The 16,909-nt window shown below is 45.8% G+C and overlaps 1 protein-coding gene across 5 annotated transcripts in view; it reads left to right on the forward strand.

Annotated features, from left to right (window-relative positions):
• The first annotated feature begins 3,629 nt into the window (after positions 1–3,629).
• Positions 3,630–16,909, forward strand: part of Myh11 (myosin heavy chain 11) — a 100,246-nt gene continuing 86,966 nt past the window's right edge. For all 5 annotated transcript variants that reach the window (XM_076577808.1, XM_006983864.4, XM_076577809.1 and 2 more), the window contains exons 1-2: positions 3,630–3,762; positions 15,539–15,899. In XM_076577808.1, coding sequence (XP_076433923.1) covers positions 15,555–15,899 — 345 coding nt within the window. In that variant the 5' untranslated portion in view covers positions 3,630–3,762; positions 15,539–15,554. The remainder of the gene's footprint in view (positions 3,763–15,538; positions 15,900–16,909) is intronic.

Below are 16,909 nucleotides of genomic sequence, written 5' to 3' on the forward strand. Positions count from 1 at the left end.
AGGAGGGCACGGATGGTTTATACAAGGCCAGCACAGTCATTAACAACCCAGCAAGGTAGAAAAGGCAGAGAGTCTGGTGTTTGCCTTTCCTAAGACAATGGCACATAAGGATGTGGATAACCCCAGAGGTTCTTGGTTAGTGCTTAGCAGAGCTATGATCAGGCTTCTGAGCCTCAGTGGTAGAGTGCTTGCAAGGGTCAGTGAATTCTGGGCAACCCCTTGTCTCTTTACATGAGGGCTAGAGATGGAATTCAGGTCCTCATTCTTGTGTCACTGTCTCTGCCAAGAAGGTGGAAATTCTGTCTTCTTTACACCTAATGCCCAGATTGCCCGGAAGTAAAAGGTTAAGTCATCTGGCCAGTGTAGCAAGGTTAATAGAAGAGCTGGGATTCCAACCTGAGCTGGCTGGTAGAGTCCATTCAGTGAGCAAGACTAGGGGTTTAAGCTCCACTGCTGGGGGAAAGATGAAATGGAGCTGAGAAGATGGTTCAGTCAATAAAGTACTTAACCACTCAAGCAGGAGAACCTGATCCTCCAGCACCCATATAAAAAGCTGCGTGTAATCCCGTAGTCCCAGCATTGGGGAGGCAGAGAAGAGAATCCCTGGGCTTGATGGCTGGCTGGCCTAGCAGCCTAGCAGAATCAACAAGCTCCAGGCTCAACAAGAGACACTGTCTCAAAAAATAAAGTGGAGAAGCAACTGGTGAAAATACCCAATGTTGACTTCCAGCCTCCACACACAAGAACGCGTATATACACATACACAAGTACCACCACCCCTCACTATAAATGGACTCTATCAGCCAGCCCAGGTTAGAATCCCAGCTCTTCTATTAACCTTGCTACACTGGCCAGAGTGCACTGGCCTAAGCAGCCAAGCCTGGGGCCCATGTGAGAGACTCTGTCTTGAAAACAAAGTGAAAATAACAACGAAAGCAATGTCAGATGTGGTAGTGCACACATTGAGTTCTAGCACTTGTAAGACAGGCTGATTTCAGTGAGTTTGCTGCCAGCATGGTCTACATAGACAGTTCTAGGCCAACCAGATCTATATAGACCTTGTGGTGGATGGCTCCTGAGAACTGATATCTGTGATTGATACATGTGCACACATTCCACATACACAATGCAGTCTTCATTTTTGAAAACGTTTTCATTGCATTTATTTATCAGGGGGTGGAGTTGTGCCACTGCTACACATGAAAGAGAGAATATTGTGTCCCAGTCAGTTGGTTCTCTCCTTCCACCATATGGGTCCTAAGAATGGAACTCAAGTGGTCAGGCTTAGGCAGCAAGTGCTTTACCCATAGAGCCATTTTATTGGCCCGGTCTCTTCTTAATAATGAAATCATTTTCATTTCAAAATTCACACAGTCCTTTAAAAATCAGCTTTTCATTTCAAAATTCACACAGTCCTTTAAAAATCAGCTGTGCCCCTTGGAAGTGACTGTTGGGCCTGGTAGGAGTGCCCTTCTTATCATTGGGATGGCCAGCTCTGGGCTGTTTCCAGAGTGGGTAGGTGCAAGTGGGCCCTGGGCTTCCCCCTTCCATTCCTCCTGAGCTCAGCGCAGGGACGGTTTCCATTCCTTTTACGTGCAGCTGTGAAGAAGCTTTGGGGAAGCAGCCTCATCCATCATCCCGAGGGCTCCTCCCCCACCTCCGCAGAGGGCCAGCCAAGCTGCTGTCCTTGGCTCTGCTCTATGTCGCCCCACTGGGCAGTGGGGTGGGGGTAGGGACAGGGAGGACCAGGATGCAGACGTTTTCAAGGATGAGAGAAGCGGGTGAACTAGTACTAGAAGGATGCAGAAGGGGTCTAGAGGGGCTGAGACACAGATAACTGTGTGCAAAGCCAACGGGAGGCTGTGTGGCCCTCTATATCCCACAGCCAGCTTGGTGCAACTTTCTTGGGCTTCCTAGGGCCTACACAGGTGCAGTGTGTTAATTTCCCACCGCTACAAGGACTGCTTACGAAAAATAGGAAGGAGCTGGCATTCTCCCCCTTTTACAGACAGGGAAACTGAGGCGGAGCAGGTACAGTTACTTGCCCATAGTCCTGCTGCTATTAAGAGGCTTAGCGGACTTCCATTCAGACGACTCTGCCCAGAGGCCTCCCTTGACCTTGCTGCCAGTTCCCTGGTTGCTCCCCAGAGTGAACATTGTATTAAAAGGTCCCGAAAGTGCTGCGTACCCTCAGGACCCTCAGTTTTCTGGCCTGCTAAATGGGGCCACTGAGCACTGCGGGCTGGAGTATATTTGGCCAGGCCATACTCCAGTTCAGAGCACCGGCTGGGCTGCCGGTGGGCCTGGAGCTCCTGCCTGAGCACTGGGGTTCCCCTAGCGCTCCGCAGGCTCAGCAGGCGGCTTCGCTGGACCATATTTAGTCAGGGGGAGCCGGAGCCCCGCTGGTATGCCGCGCAGGGAATTCCTGCTGCAAGAATCGCGCCTTCCCTTTTTGGGTTGCCCGCCCAGGCCCAGGAGGGAGGACCAGCCTGGGACCTCGAGGGTCCGCTAGGCGTCCCCAGCTTGGAGTGGGGCCAGCCCTGCCTCGATTTCCTTTTATGGCCTGAGGATGTACATGTGGCGGGAGAGAGGGAGAGAGAGAGAGGGAGAGAGAGAGAGAGAGGGAGAGAGGGAGGGAGGGAGAGGGAGAGGGAGAGAGGGAGAGAGGGAGAGGGAGAGAGGGAGAGAGGGAGAGAGGGAGAGAGGGAGAGAGAGAGAGAGAGAGAGAGAGAGAGAGAGAGAGAGAGAGAGAGAGAGAGAGAGAGAGAGTGTTTAGGGACATACAAATGGAATGATAGAAACAAGAAAAAATCGTCAAAGCTAGAAGAATGGGATGAAGAGAGTGTCAAGTCAGACAAGAGACGGACGGACCTAGGTCCACACAGGGCCAAGGGAGAGAGACTGTGATCGCTAAGTGGACAAAATCCCTTGCTTTTGGGACAATTGAAAACTCGTGGGGCCAGAAAGTCCCTCACATTCTCTTAGGATGTAACACACCTCCTCCAAATGCCACAATGCTCTCTTCTCCAAAGCACCCCACTTTTCAGCTGCGGACACGAGGCTCAGAGAAGCCACGTTATCGGTCCCAGGCACTCCGGGATTATATTTAATTTTAGTTGTAGAGTGAATGGAGCTGCAGAGGACAAGTTCAGAAAAGCAAAAATTTCCCCTTCCCGGACATTCCCAGCAGTCACAAGAGGGTATAAGATATCCTGCCTTGCACTTTGCGGAGTTAAAAAAAAAAAAAAAATCCCCTTTCCCTGCCTCCTGCTCAGAACAGCGGGCCCAGATCTAGACAGTAGCGGGCGAAGGAAGTGGGGATGAGGAAGAGAAGGAGGTGTCAGGTTCCCAGTATGGACACGAAGAGGTTAAAATCCAGCTGGAATGGACCGAGGGGAGAAATTCTCAAGTTTCCCTACAGACGCTGCGTACCGGATCCCTTTCCTCTAGGGACCCAGGATCTGGATGGCTGCTGGGAGCGAGGGCTGAGGCTGCCGGCCAGTGCGCTGGCAGCCCCCTTGCGCCTCTGCCAGGTGCTTCCCCGCGGCTGTGGTCTTCACCTGCAGGGGGCGCCGCGAAGGGCAGAGGACCCTCCCACCCCTCCCGGCTGCCACCTCCCCTTCTTACCCTCGGGGAGAGCCGGCTCTATAAAGCCAGGCGTCCGACGTGCACAGGAAGATTTGGACAGCCCCAGCGTGGGACCAGCGCCAGATCCGAGCTCTCCACCCCGTGTCCTCCCGCTAGCCCCCCAGTAGCAGATCTGTAAGTAGAAGTGGTCCCATTGGGGGTAAATCTGGGTGGTGGGCTTGAGCGGCCTCTAGAGCATCCTTCTGGGAGTGGGGACTCCAGAGGTCCTGATTGTCATGTCTTATAAGGATGGGAAGTGGAAAGAAGCCAGCCAGGTGCAGGGTCATCCTAGACCTTCCATGGATTTCCCCTGGAAACCAGTGTTGCCAATGAGCGGTACCCCCTGGGGAAGTAGAGGTACCAACCAATTAAAGGTTCTGGTGGCTAGGCCCAATTCCAGGTATGCTAGCGTCTAAAAAACAAACAAACAAAATAGCCTACTTTAGCACCAGTGGTGAAAGCACTGTGGGTCCTGGTTTGAAATCTCATTTTGGAGGCAGGGAGCAGACCCCCAGGCTATTCTAACTAGAAAATCATAGGATGGATAACCCGCTGACCATCACACAAAGTGACCCACCAAAAATGGGTGAGAGTGTTGATAGCCTGGGCACAGGCTGTATGTAGCGTGTTCCATGTTAGGTGGGTGTGCTGTTGGTAGTCCCTGGTAGACAAGGCTACTTGTTGTTAAGGTTCATTTCTATTAGCTCTGTTAACAAAGGAGCTCTTCTCCAGGTTGATGTTAGGGTCCCGGATACCCAGGTGAATAGCCCAGGATAGCTGCCACCCACAGGTGCACAAAGTGAGCAGGCACTGGGGTTTGGGGGCTCCTCAGTGGGAAGGTTGCTCTCAGTCAGGTCAGAGGAACTAGCAGGAGAAAGTTCTGCTGTTCAGAATTAGAGGGTCTTGCCATGTGTGGAAAGCACCCTTCAAAGCTATGCCTGTCAGAGAACAAGAGAAAGTTTTTAGAAAGCCAGACTAGGCTGCTCTGGTTTTACCACTAAGAACGGAGAGCTGCCGCTGTGCTTGCTGGGAAAGAAAGGAGGTCCGGCTGTGTTTAGTGAACTGCTCTGTCTCATTCTGTTTCCTTTGGTGAAGGTTCTTCTCTTATTCAGTTTACTTCAAGATGCGCTTTTAGACTTGGCTTAAAGAAAAAGAGATTGGCTATGCAGGTCCGAAAGTCTGGCATGGCAGGGAACACCTTCCGTTTTATGCTATTGTTGATGGCACACTTTCAAGTCAGGTACTTTAACAGCATTTAAATGGAATTGGGTTCTTTTAATCATTACATCCACCTCATCACAAAGACACTGTGAGCTTATTTAGTATATAACACAGCCAAAGCTCAGTAAGGTTAAGTAATTTCCTCAGGGTCACATGACCAACCAGTACTGTAAGTCCATTTCCCAGTTTGTTGGATGCCAAGTTTATACCTTGACCCTGGCCTCTTTTCTCTCTACTGAAAACCAAAATTTGTTGGACTCATGTTTCTGGTGGATCCACTGCTTCAAGCAAAACAAACACTTAGCACTCTTTGGAGAAGATTAAACTGACCTTTTACAAATTTAAAGACTGCTCCGGAGTGGGATGAGGGTGTGGTGCAAGTCGGTGAGGCTGGGGTGCTGCCATCCCTAGACCCCAAAACATGCCTGTGCTAAGCCACCCTGGAGAAACCTGTGGGTTTGTTTCATAAACACCATGGATTTTTATTATCATATCTGAAATAGAGCCTCTCTTCCGTACAAGGTAGTCGCTATGGATTTATCATTATTTTTCTGTGGGAGGCTGGGCTGGAGGCAGACATGCCCATGTATGGTAGCGTTTTCCATGAGGCCATCCCCCCCCCCCCCCCCCCCCCCCCCCCCCCCGGCCAATCACTCAGCCTTGCACTACAGCCTGGCTGGCTTGGACTCTGGGGACTTCTCTGTCTTTCCCCTTCAGGGAATGGGGGACACTTAGAAAGAAGTGAGGTTCCCTTTTTCCTATCCCTCCTTATGTGGAAGTTTTATTTTCTGGTAAAAATTATCTCTTTTCTTCTGTGCATCTAATCAGAAACCTGATGAACCACCAAGTAATTTGGAAATAGAATATAGATTATACTTTAAGAAAACTATGCCCCATGTCAAATAATCAGAGTCAGAAGGTACCAAGCACTTTATTGTGCCAGGTGTGTTGGGAGTTTGAGGCTAGCCTGGGCTACATAGAAAGTTCAGGCCATCCTAGACTACACTGGGAAACACTATCTCAAAAAAAAAAAAAAAAAGAAAGAAAGAAAAAGAAAAAGAAAAAATCAAAATCCAGCCTAACGGTGCATAATTATGATCCCAGCATCTGGGAGGTGAGGCAGGAGGATCAGAAGTTCAAGGTCATCCTCATCTACATAGTGAGTTCAAAGCCAGCCTGGGCTACCTGGAGAGCTTATTAAATATATATGTTGTTGTTGTTTCTCTCCCTGATTGTTTTCCCTTTTGCAAAATGGAACTGATGAGACTAGTCAGTGTGTGTCAGACAGAATGCTAATGCTTTGGTGGCACTTGCTTAGTCCTCACAGAAGTGGATCACTTAGCTAGCATATACAAGGTCCTGGGGTCAATCTCCAGGGCTGCAACAAAAGAGAAAGAAAAAATTGAGTCTTCACAGTAGCCCTTTGGAAGAACTAATAGTCTTCACCTCTATTTCATAAATGTGGGTTTTGAAAACCTTGCTTTGTCTATAAAAGATGGGAGCCTACAAACCAAGATTCTTGTGACTCCAGAGCCTAAGGGTTGCCCTTTTGGGAGCATCTGATAGATGACTCATTTGAAGGGTTTGACACAAGGCTGACTCTTGCAAATTTCAGCCGATGGTCATTTATAGCAATAAGACCAGAGGTGTTTAGGAGTGTGCTCTGTGTGACACAGCCACTATCAATAAACGAGAAAGTCCAAAATGTGGTCTTTCTCCTAAAGCAGAAACTCATCCAGAATTTTCCTTTTCTATAAATCCTTTTGCAAACCCAGTTCCTCTTTGGGCTCTGAGAAGTGACAGAAGTTCTGCCAGCAGCATACTCCTGACCAGTTCGACTAGCCCATTTGTGATCACTCTATCCCTTTAGAGTCTTCTTGGATCTCCTGTGTCCACGAGAAGCCTGCCTGGGTCTCACAGTTGCCCCTTTGCTTCCTCCTTCTCTTTCTGTCACCATGACCTTTAGTCACACTGACCTACAGGCCTCAAGGACCACGGGGCACAAAGCTAGAGAAGGGCAAGCAAGAATTTGAAGGCACACTTTTTTATATATAATTATTTTTATTTTATGTGCATTGGTGTTCTGCCTGTATGCATGTCTGTGTGAGGGTGTCAGATCTTGTAGTTACAGACAGTTGTTAGCTGCCATGTGGGTGCTGGGAATAGAAGCCTCTGGAAGAGCAGTCAGTGCTCTTAACCACTGAGCCATCTCTCCAGTCCCTTGAAGGCACTCTTGTCTGTGATTGAGACCACAGAGGATGAAACCACCCAGCACTCTTGCAGGGGGAGGTCAGGCTGCTGTGACTCACCAGAGCTTCATAGACCCATCTTCATCAGAATGGCTGACAGAGGGTAGGGGCCTGGCCTATTCTACTCATGCCCACTTGAACTTGTCCTCTGTGCTATGGGTCCCCACAGATGAATCCAGGGCACCTTGGACTGGAAGTTTGTTTTTAACACCGTCTGTACTGAACACATACAGACCTCTTTTCTTGTCACTAAGTTATGCAGCACAACTATTTCTATCACTCTGGAAGATACCTAGGATGGTGTCAAGGTGCTGTGCAAACACTATAGCTTTCTATGGAGGAGACTTCAACATCTGTGGATTGTGGTATCCAAAGTGGCCCTGAAACGGACCAAAGGATAACTGTACCTTCCTGCTCCTCCGCTAGTGAAGCATGCAGTCAATGATAGGGAACTTCAGAAATGCTTGAGACCACCAAGGGTCATCCTAGCCATTCCTCTGACTCCAGATAAGCATCTTTCTGTCCTTTTTACCTCCCTCCATTCTGCCTGTCTCTATATGCGCTCCTAACAAACTTTCTTATATGTCATCCTAAAATTATTCTAAGTCAAATTTCCTTTTTTATGCAAATTCTGGAATTCTATGAAATGTTTTTTCACCTTATGACAAATCTTCACTATCTTTTCTATATCCTTATATCATTGTATGCTTCTTTTTATCTGCTGCATAGTATTCTGTTGTGTGGAAGTATATCTTACCAGATATATATTCTTACAATATACTGGGTCCATGCCACCATGTATAAATAGTGTTTGGGCGAGTATCCATGTGTGGGTTGACTGTTGCTTATCAGAAATGCCTAGAACCAGAAATGTTCCAAATTTTTCTTTTTGATTTTGGGATATTTGCTTATACATGATGAGATATCCTGGAAATGAGACCCAACTCTGAGCACACTAATCTTTTTGCTGTTGTTGTTTTGGTTTTTTGTTCTTGTTTTTAGACAAGTTCTCTCTATGTACTTCTGGCTTTCCTGGAACTCCCTGTAGATCAGGTTGCCCTTGAATTCACAGAGATCCTCCTGCCCCTGCCTCCCAAGTGCTGAGATTAAAGGCACAAGCCATCACATCCAACTGTGAACACAAATCTTGATGTTTCATCTTTGTTTTATGCATATGACTGGACAGTCATTGTATGCAGTGGGTTTTTGTCTGGTTTGGTTTGGTTTGGTTTGGTTTGGTTTGGTTTGGTTTGGTTTTGAGACAGTTTCTCTGTGTAACAGCTCTAGCTGTCCTAGAACTCTCTCTATAGAACAGACTGGCCTCAAATTCACAGAGATCCACCTGCCTCCTGAGTGCTGGAATTAAAGGTGTGCACCACTACTGCCCAGCTCATATGTGATATTTTTAACTCTACATTTTAATTGTGACCTGTTATATGAAGTCAAGTATGAACTTTCCTGCTTGTACAATATTGACCTTCAAAAAACTGTGAGCTTTGGAATCATTGGAGTTAAAGGATGCTTAGCTTGTATATATTCTTGGCTTGTATACTGCCTTTCTGGATAATTGTATGAGTTCTCAGCAAAGGGGTGAATAGACAGCACACTGGAAATCAGCAGCTGTCTTTAGATGGGCCTGGAATGGGACTGCAGATGCCCATCAGGACCAACTAGGCCTGTATGTATCTCAGCATTTATCTTATTTATGTGGTCATAAATAAGTGGTGAGATGCAAAGCACGGTGGGGCTCTGAGGGCCTAAAGGTCCTTAACAGGAGTGACCTCAGGTGTGTGTGTGTGTTGGGGAGAGAGAGAGAGAGAGAGAGAGAGAGAGAGAGAGAGAGAGAGAGAGAGATGGCTGTTGTTCCTCAGGTACCATCCACCTTGCTTTTGGAAACAGTGGCCCTCATCAGCCTGGAACTTGCCAAGTAGGCTAGACTGGCTGGCCTTGAGCCCCCAAGATTTGTCTTTCCCCTCCACTTCAAGGGCTAGATTATGTGTACATGCCACCACATATAGCTTTTTCTTTCTTTCTTTTTAAAACACAGTTTCTGGAGCTCTAACTTAAGTCTTCTTGTCTGCACAGCAAGCACTTTGTTATCTCCCCAGTTCATGACCTTTTCCCTTAACCACCCATTTCTCTTGGTGGGAGAGACAGAGTCATCTCACCTTCACGATTCGCTATTTAAAAGACCTTCCTTCTGAAGCAGCTTGAAAAGTCATTGGGATTCCCCGGGAGTTGGGGGGTGTCACCAAGCCACTGTGAAGGGATAGGTTCTTATTCTCTTTCTTTTGGGGGGTGAGAAGGTGCTGGGGAGGCTGAGGGTGGTGGGGAGCCGAGTGGCACTGGGGCCAGCGGGTGAGGAAGAGTTTACTGCTGAGAGTAGAAGGATGGTTAGAGCTGGGGTCAAGCCTTTTTTTGACCTTTTATGACCTTAGTTGTGGTAACAGGAAAATGGGGATATAAGTGATGTTCACTTCATAGGACCTTCATAAGACATTTGAGATGATGGATATGGGACACCCCTGGTCTGATGGCCAATGAGTAGCAGGCCTTGGGTGGAAGATGTAACTCAGTTGATAGAGATGGAAAGCCCTGCATTCCATCCTCAGAACCACATGAACCAGGTATGGTAGGAAACACCAGTGGCCCCAGCGTTTGGTGGGAGGATCAAAAGTTCAAAGGAGGTGGGAATGGGGAGTGGATGGGGGGGGGAAGTCTGGGGGTGGGAGGAGGGAGGACAGGGGAATCTGTGGCTGATATGTAAAATTAAAATAATTATAAAATAAAAATATTTATAAAAAAAAGAAAAAATTATTTTAAAAAAAGAGTTCAAAGCCATCTTTGATTATAGAGTGAGTTTGAGATTAGACTGGGCTACGTGAGATCCTATATCAAGAAAAGGATGAGAGGGCTAAGTAGTGATGGTTAATAACAGATTACAGCCCCAAAGGCCTCCTGGGACAGCACAGGTTTGAAGAACTAGTGCATTTAGGATTCTCTTCCCTCTCTTGCTCATTGAGTGACTTTCTGGATGGAGATGTGACCTTGAACTAGAACTGACACTACTGACTGGCTTAGTGAACTGCAGCTTGGGCTCTAAGAGCTTATTTCTTATCTCTGTGCTGTTTAAAATCCAGGCAATATGTAGAGTGGGGGCAAGCATGGTGGTTATACCTATACTCCAAGCACTTGGAAGGCTGAAGCAGGAGGACTGCTACTGTGTGACCAGCTTGTGCCTGAGCCTGGTGGATATAGCACAATGGTAGAGCACATACTGAGCATGTGCAAGCCCTGAGTTTGATCTCCAGCACCTTAAACATTGACCAACTAAAAAGAATAAATTTAGGCTTGGAATATAGCTCAGTTGGTAGAGTGCTTGCTTAGCATGCACAAAGCCCCAAATTTGATCTCCAGCACCCCAGAAACTGAGTGTGATAGTGCACACCTGTATACCCAACAATCAGGAGAACTTTAAAGTTATTCTCAGCTACAAAATGATGAGAACAGCCTGGGCTACATGAGATTTTTGTCTCCAAAAAAAAGATTTTTGTTTCAAACTGTGGACAGTTTCCCCTCTGGGAGTGATAGCTGGCAGTGTTTGGATTTCCTTTTGATGTCACACCTGGGAGAAGGTGGATACTGGCATAAAGTAGGCCCTGCTGAACTCTCACACTGTACAGAGCCAGAGAACTGGCCAGGGCTAAGGCCAATAGCACAGAGGCTGGACGGGAGTTAGAAGACTAAATGTCACTTCAATCCCTCTTGTGGGGTCTCTGCTGCCATTGTGTTCCCTGGTTCCAACCGTCATCTTGTCCTGGTACTGGGATTTGAAGTAGGGCCTTGTGCATGCTGAGCAAGTGTTCTGCTGCTGAACCACATCCCAGTCCATTTTTTTGTTTGTTTTGAGACAGAGTCTCTCTTTGTAGCCTAGGTTTGCCTCAAACGCACCTCCTCCATCATGTGACTACAGGTGTGTGCCACTGTGCCTGGCTGGCAGCTGCAGCTTTCCTGTTTTCCTTCCTCCCCATGCCTCTCCTGATACTTCTTGCTGTGTTGTCACTGTCCTCAGCTTTTGAAAACTTCAGGCTCTGAGAGCAGGCTGAGGCAAGTCCTTCTAACAATAAACTGAGTTATCCTGAATTTCCAAGCTGCCAGAACAGAGGCAGGATGTGTTCTCTGCATGACTGAAATTCTTTCTGTCTTCAGGTTCTCTGCCACCTCCTCGAAATTCTAAACAAACAAATAAATAAATAAAACAAAACAAAAATATCCCCCACACCAAACAAACAAAAACCTTTTCTTCAGATGCTGCAATGATCAGCTAAAAGGACAGACAACCTACTTTGCCTCTGTGTGCCTCAGTTTCCTCATTTGTAAACAAGTGTTTCTGCAATGCTGGGGATAGACTCTAGAGCCTAGGGCATCCTAGGCAAGTGTTCCACTTCTAAACTACACTCTCCTGCCTTAAATGTGCTTTTTTTTTTTTTGCGTTATCACTGTGTTTTATGGTACTGGCAATGGGAACCCAGGGCCTGGAACATGCCAGGCAAGTGCTCCGCCTCTAGGCTATACCCTAGTCATCTCTAAGGGTTCTGTTTTTTTATTTATTTATTTATTTATTTATTTATTTATTTATTTATTTATTTATTTATTTACTTACTTACTTATTTACTTACTTATTTACTTACTTACTTATTTATGACATTAAATAAGGGAGTAACTATCACTCCATACGACTTTGCAGCTATTACAACTATTACTGGTATAATTTATTTGGGGGCCTCAGTGAACTCTTTCCAAGGTAAGTACATATCCAGTGTTGTTTCGGGAGCCCCTTCCTCTCTACAGGTTCATAGGAACAGAATGGTTGTCTGATTTTAAAATCTGCCAGTAACTGGGATGTTCTGTCTAGGCTCTGCATCTTTTAGTGAAGGGCAAGGAAGATGTGGCACATAGCTGCTCTCTCTCTCTCTCTCTCTCTCTCTCTCTCTCTCTCTCTCTCTCTCTCTCTCTCTCGTGTGTGTGTGTGTGTGTGTGTGTGTGTGTGTGTGTGTGTGTGTGTGTGTGTAGGGGTGCACACAGGTGGGTGTGTGAGCATGTACAGGCTCTGTACTGAACTGGGAGCTCCCTATTTCTGCCATCAAGTTCTCTGGATCTGTGTGTCTCTAACCCTTTTCCAGCACTGGGGTTATAATCACACATGGCAAGCCTTGCTTCTTATATGTCAGGGAGATTCAAACTCAGGTCTGGGTGGTGTTGTCATTTGAGCCCTGCCTGTTGGCTTTGTCATTACTGCAGTGTTTGAAAAGTGTCCTTGATCCCATTCTCACCCCTCCCCCAACCCCAAATATTCCTGGGCATCAGGGTTCCAAAGCACCCAGTCTGAAACCAAAATTTCAACCTCCCTGGCTTAGACCAAAACAGTCTTGTGCTTCACACTGTCAAGGGCAACAAAGCCTTAGGGAGCAGCCAGCTGCCCTCACTCCTCTTTTGGCCTGAGACTCAGTCTTTGCACTTGATCTCATTTGTGCTTCTGAGTCCCGGTTTAGACAAGATTCCTGGAAAAGCTAATCTGCATGTATTTTCATTTTTCTGTTCAACGTTTTATGATGTTTTCTTACTTAGTTGCAATTTAAAGAGTCTGCTGCTGTTGATGAATGGCACACTACTCCAGCCCTCTAAGTAACTGGAGGCCATTAAAAAGGGTCCTCATCTATTATAGAAAATGTGAAATATACTTTACACTGCTGAACTATGTGCTTAAAGTAAGTTTTATTTTCCTTTTTTAAAATTAAAAATTCATGGGTGTACATGTGTGTGGGCTCACACATGCCATGGTGCATGTGTAGAAGTCAGAAGACAACTTGCATGAGTTGGTTTGCTCTTTCCATCATGTGGACCCTGAGGATTGAACTCAGGTCATCAGGTTTTGTGGCAATTACCTTTACTCCCTGAGCTCTCTCTCAATACCCTCTTTAATGCTTTGTTACTTTTTTATTTAAAAAACAAAAACAAAATAAAACACAAAACAAACAACAAAAAGATGTCATGTAGCCAAGGATGACTTTGAACTCCCCAAGTAGCTGAGGATGACTTTGGACTCCTATTCTTTCCTCCACCTCCTAGATACTGGAAGTTGTCATGCCTAACTTCTCACCACAGAATTTAATAAATTATCTAAGGTAAAAGTGGTGATGTGTGCTTACAATCCTGGCACTCAGGAAGCCAAGGCACAATGATTATGAGTTTGAAGTCAGCCCAGACTACACAGGGTCTCATCAAATCTGGAGGCTCATTTTTGTGGTCTGTTTTTTAAGGCAGGTTCTTAACTCTGTGACCCAAGCTGGCTTAGAACTCACAGAAATCATCTTGCCTCAGTCTTCCAAATGCCGAGGTTGTGAGCCACTGTGCCTGGATGCTTCTGTTTTTCTACTTTTTTTTTCTCTCTGTTGGTCTGATTAGTTTATGGGGTTAGGTGGTCCAGCCTGATCCATCCCCTAACAGCCCTCCAGCAGCTTTCCAGCTAACAGTTACTCTTAAAATGAAGAGTGTAAGGGCTGAGGAAATAGCCCAGTTGCAAAGAATGAAGATCTGAGTTCAGATTCTGAGAGCCCAGACCTGGGAGTTGTGATCCCAGCACTGGACAGAAGGAGACAGGAAGATGGCAGGGTCTGGCTGATCCATCTATCTATGGGTGAGCTCCAAGCTCAGTGAGACCCTATCTCAAAAATGAGATGGAGAGTGATTGAAGAAGTCACCTGACATCCAGCTCTGGCCTCCACACATGCATGCACATATGTGAACCCCCTCACATGAGCGCAAATATAAACAAACATGTACACACACATGAATGAACACATACATTAAAGTACACATGTATACATACATAAGTGTACACATATGTAAACATATGCACGGTGCACAAACATATGCATACATACATGTGGTACATACATGAACACATACACATAGATGCACCCATGAATACATACATATTCACACATGGACACATGAACACATACATATGTTATATTTTACATTATAATCCATCATTGGGCTACACCCTCGTCCAGATTTCAGATAATTTTTAAACAGAAAAACAGGCTATTATATTGTTCTACAATTCCCTTTTATTTTTAAAAATGCTCTCTTGATACTCAATCCCCAGCATCCCTCCCTGCAATAGATCTTCATTTGGAAACAATTCACATACAATCGAATCTCCTCATCTATTGTTTTTGATGCTGTGAAGCTAAGCACACCTTCCACCGCCAAGCTCCTTTCCCACTGAAGTTTTTCAATCCAATTATTTTTAGTGCATCCTCTGCTACAAGTTCAAGATCATTTTTAGCCAGGTGGTAGTGGCACACGCCTTTAATCCTAGCACTCGAGAGGCAGAGGCAGGCAGATCTCTGTGAGTTTGAAGCTAGTCTAGTCTACAGAGTGAGTTCCAGGACAGCCAGGGCTATGCAGACTTTGTCTTGAAAAACTTTTTTAAAAAAGAACATTTTCATCACCCCACAAAGAAACTATGCACCTGTTGGTTGTTAACTTGTGATTCTTACTCTGCTCCTGGCAGGGGCTAATTTACTTTGTTTTCATGGATTTGCCTATTTTAGACAATTCTGATAAATGGAATGATACCCTCTGTGGTCTTTCTTTCAGCATTGTCTTCAAATTCAGTCACATTGTAGCAGGTGCAACATATGGCTCGATAATATTTCACTGTATGGATCTACCACATTTTATTCATTTATTCATCTGTTCATGGGCACTTGTGGTATTTCTACTTTGGGGCTATTATAAACTTGCTAGGAACATTTATGACCACATTTTTAGATACATTGATACATTAATTTATCGTATGAATGGAATTCCTGGATCATATGGTAGTTCTGTGTTTACACATCAGGTGACCCGTCTCTTATTCTGTAATAGACAGTTAAGATTTAGGTATCTTTTAGCCAGGTAATGGTGGCGCACGCCTTTAATCCCAGCACTCGTGAGGCAGAAGCAGGTGGATTTCTGTGAGTTTGAGGCCAGCCTGGTCTACAGAGCAAGTTCCAGGACAGTCAGGGCTACACAAACCCTGCTTCAAAAAACCAAAAACAAACAAAAAGAAGGTTTAAGTATCTTTCCATGTCAACACTTGCAGACAAACTTCTTAAGCAGCAAGTAGTAGTTCACTGTAAGAAAATGTCCTGGTTAGTCTCACATAGGTGGACATTTGGATTGTCTGGGTTTCATTATGAGATTCTCATGTCATTCCTTCACTAAAGGGCCTCAGGCTTTTGCCCTCTTTGATAATGTAACCAGTACTGCAGAGAGCATTCTTATTTTTTTGTGAGATATTTCTGCACCCTTCATCCCTAGATGTGGTGAGGTGAGGGCCTACTTGTCTCTATGCTTCACTCTAACACCCTCTCTCCACTCTACAGGGGACCACCAGACACCATGGCACAGAAAGGACAACTCAGTGATGATGAGAAGTTCCTCTTTGTGGATAAAAACTTCATCAACAGCCCAATGGCCCAGGCCGACTGGGTGGCCAAGAAGTTGGTATGGGTCCCCTCAGAGAAGCAGGGCTTTGAGGCAGCCAGCATCAAGGAGGAAAAAGGCGATGAGGTAGTCGTGGAGCTGGTGGAAAATGGCAAGAAGGTCACAGTGGGCAAAGATGACATCCAAAAAATGAATCCACCCAAGTTCTCCAAAGTGGAAGACATGGCAGAACTGACATGCCTCAACGAGGCCTCTGTGCTTCACAACCTGAGAGAGCGATACTTCTCAGGCCTAATCTACGTGAGTATCTTGGGATTATGACCTCTTTTTAGCTTCTTTATGGAAGAAAGGGGACTGGAAATGTGTTTGTGAGAGCTGGATGTGGTGCATATCTGTAATCATAGCATTTGGGAGGTTGAGGTGGAAGATCAAGAGTTCGAGGCCAGCATGAGCTATATAGTGAGCTATATAACACTTGTCTCCAAAAAAAGTGTTTGTTATGTGTGTTTGAGGACCTGAGTTTGGATCCCAGCACCCAATGCTGGGATCCAGACACCAGGGCTTGCTAGGCAGCCAGGCTAGCTGAATTGAGTTCTTCATTTAATGAGAAACACCAATTCAAAAAATAAGGCAGAGAACAAGTAAGGAAGCCACCCATCATCAAGCTCTGGCAAGAACATACATTTTCATACACAAACATGTACACACACATATGCACCACATACACACAAAAGTTGTGTTTAGGATGCAGGTCAAAATTCTACAGATTTGACTACAAACAGGGTTCACACTACAAAGTAAGGTCATTCAGACCTTGGTTCACATCTCTGTCCTTTCCTGCCTGGTTCAAGGTATAGAGCAGACTGTTGTGTTCTGGAAGCCTCAGTCCTCATGTCTGTAAAATGGGAATGATCACCTTCCACAAGTGCTAAAGCAAATGACAGGACACCATGGATGTTGAGGATGTCATTCCTGACCTTTCCTCCATCATGGAATTAGGAAAAGCTCATCAGAAAGGCTGGTGCCTCCCTGACCCTGGGAACTAGGTAGGGCACATAAGGATCTAAATAGGTTTCATGGAGGCCCTCTGTGTCACACAGGAATGGCCACATGGGAACTAGGACTCTGTGGGTCTACTCCAGTGACTTGGAGTCACATTCTCCAACATGGCTGCCTCATGCCTTAACTACATTGGGATGTGAGTTAATTTTATTGATTGATTGATTGATTGGTTTGTTTGTTTGTTTGTTTGTTTGTTTTTGAGACAGGGTTTCTTTGTATCCCTGGCTGTCCTGGAACTTGCTCAGTAG

This window comes from Peromyscus maniculatus, chromosome 8 (genome assembly GCF_049852395.1).
Source record: "Peromyscus maniculatus bairdii isolate BWxNUB_F1_BW_parent chromosome 8, HU_Pman_BW_mat_3.1, whole genome shotgun sequence".
Lineage (NCBI taxonomy): Eukaryota > Metazoa > Chordata > Mammalia > Rodentia > Cricetidae > Peromyscus > Peromyscus maniculatus.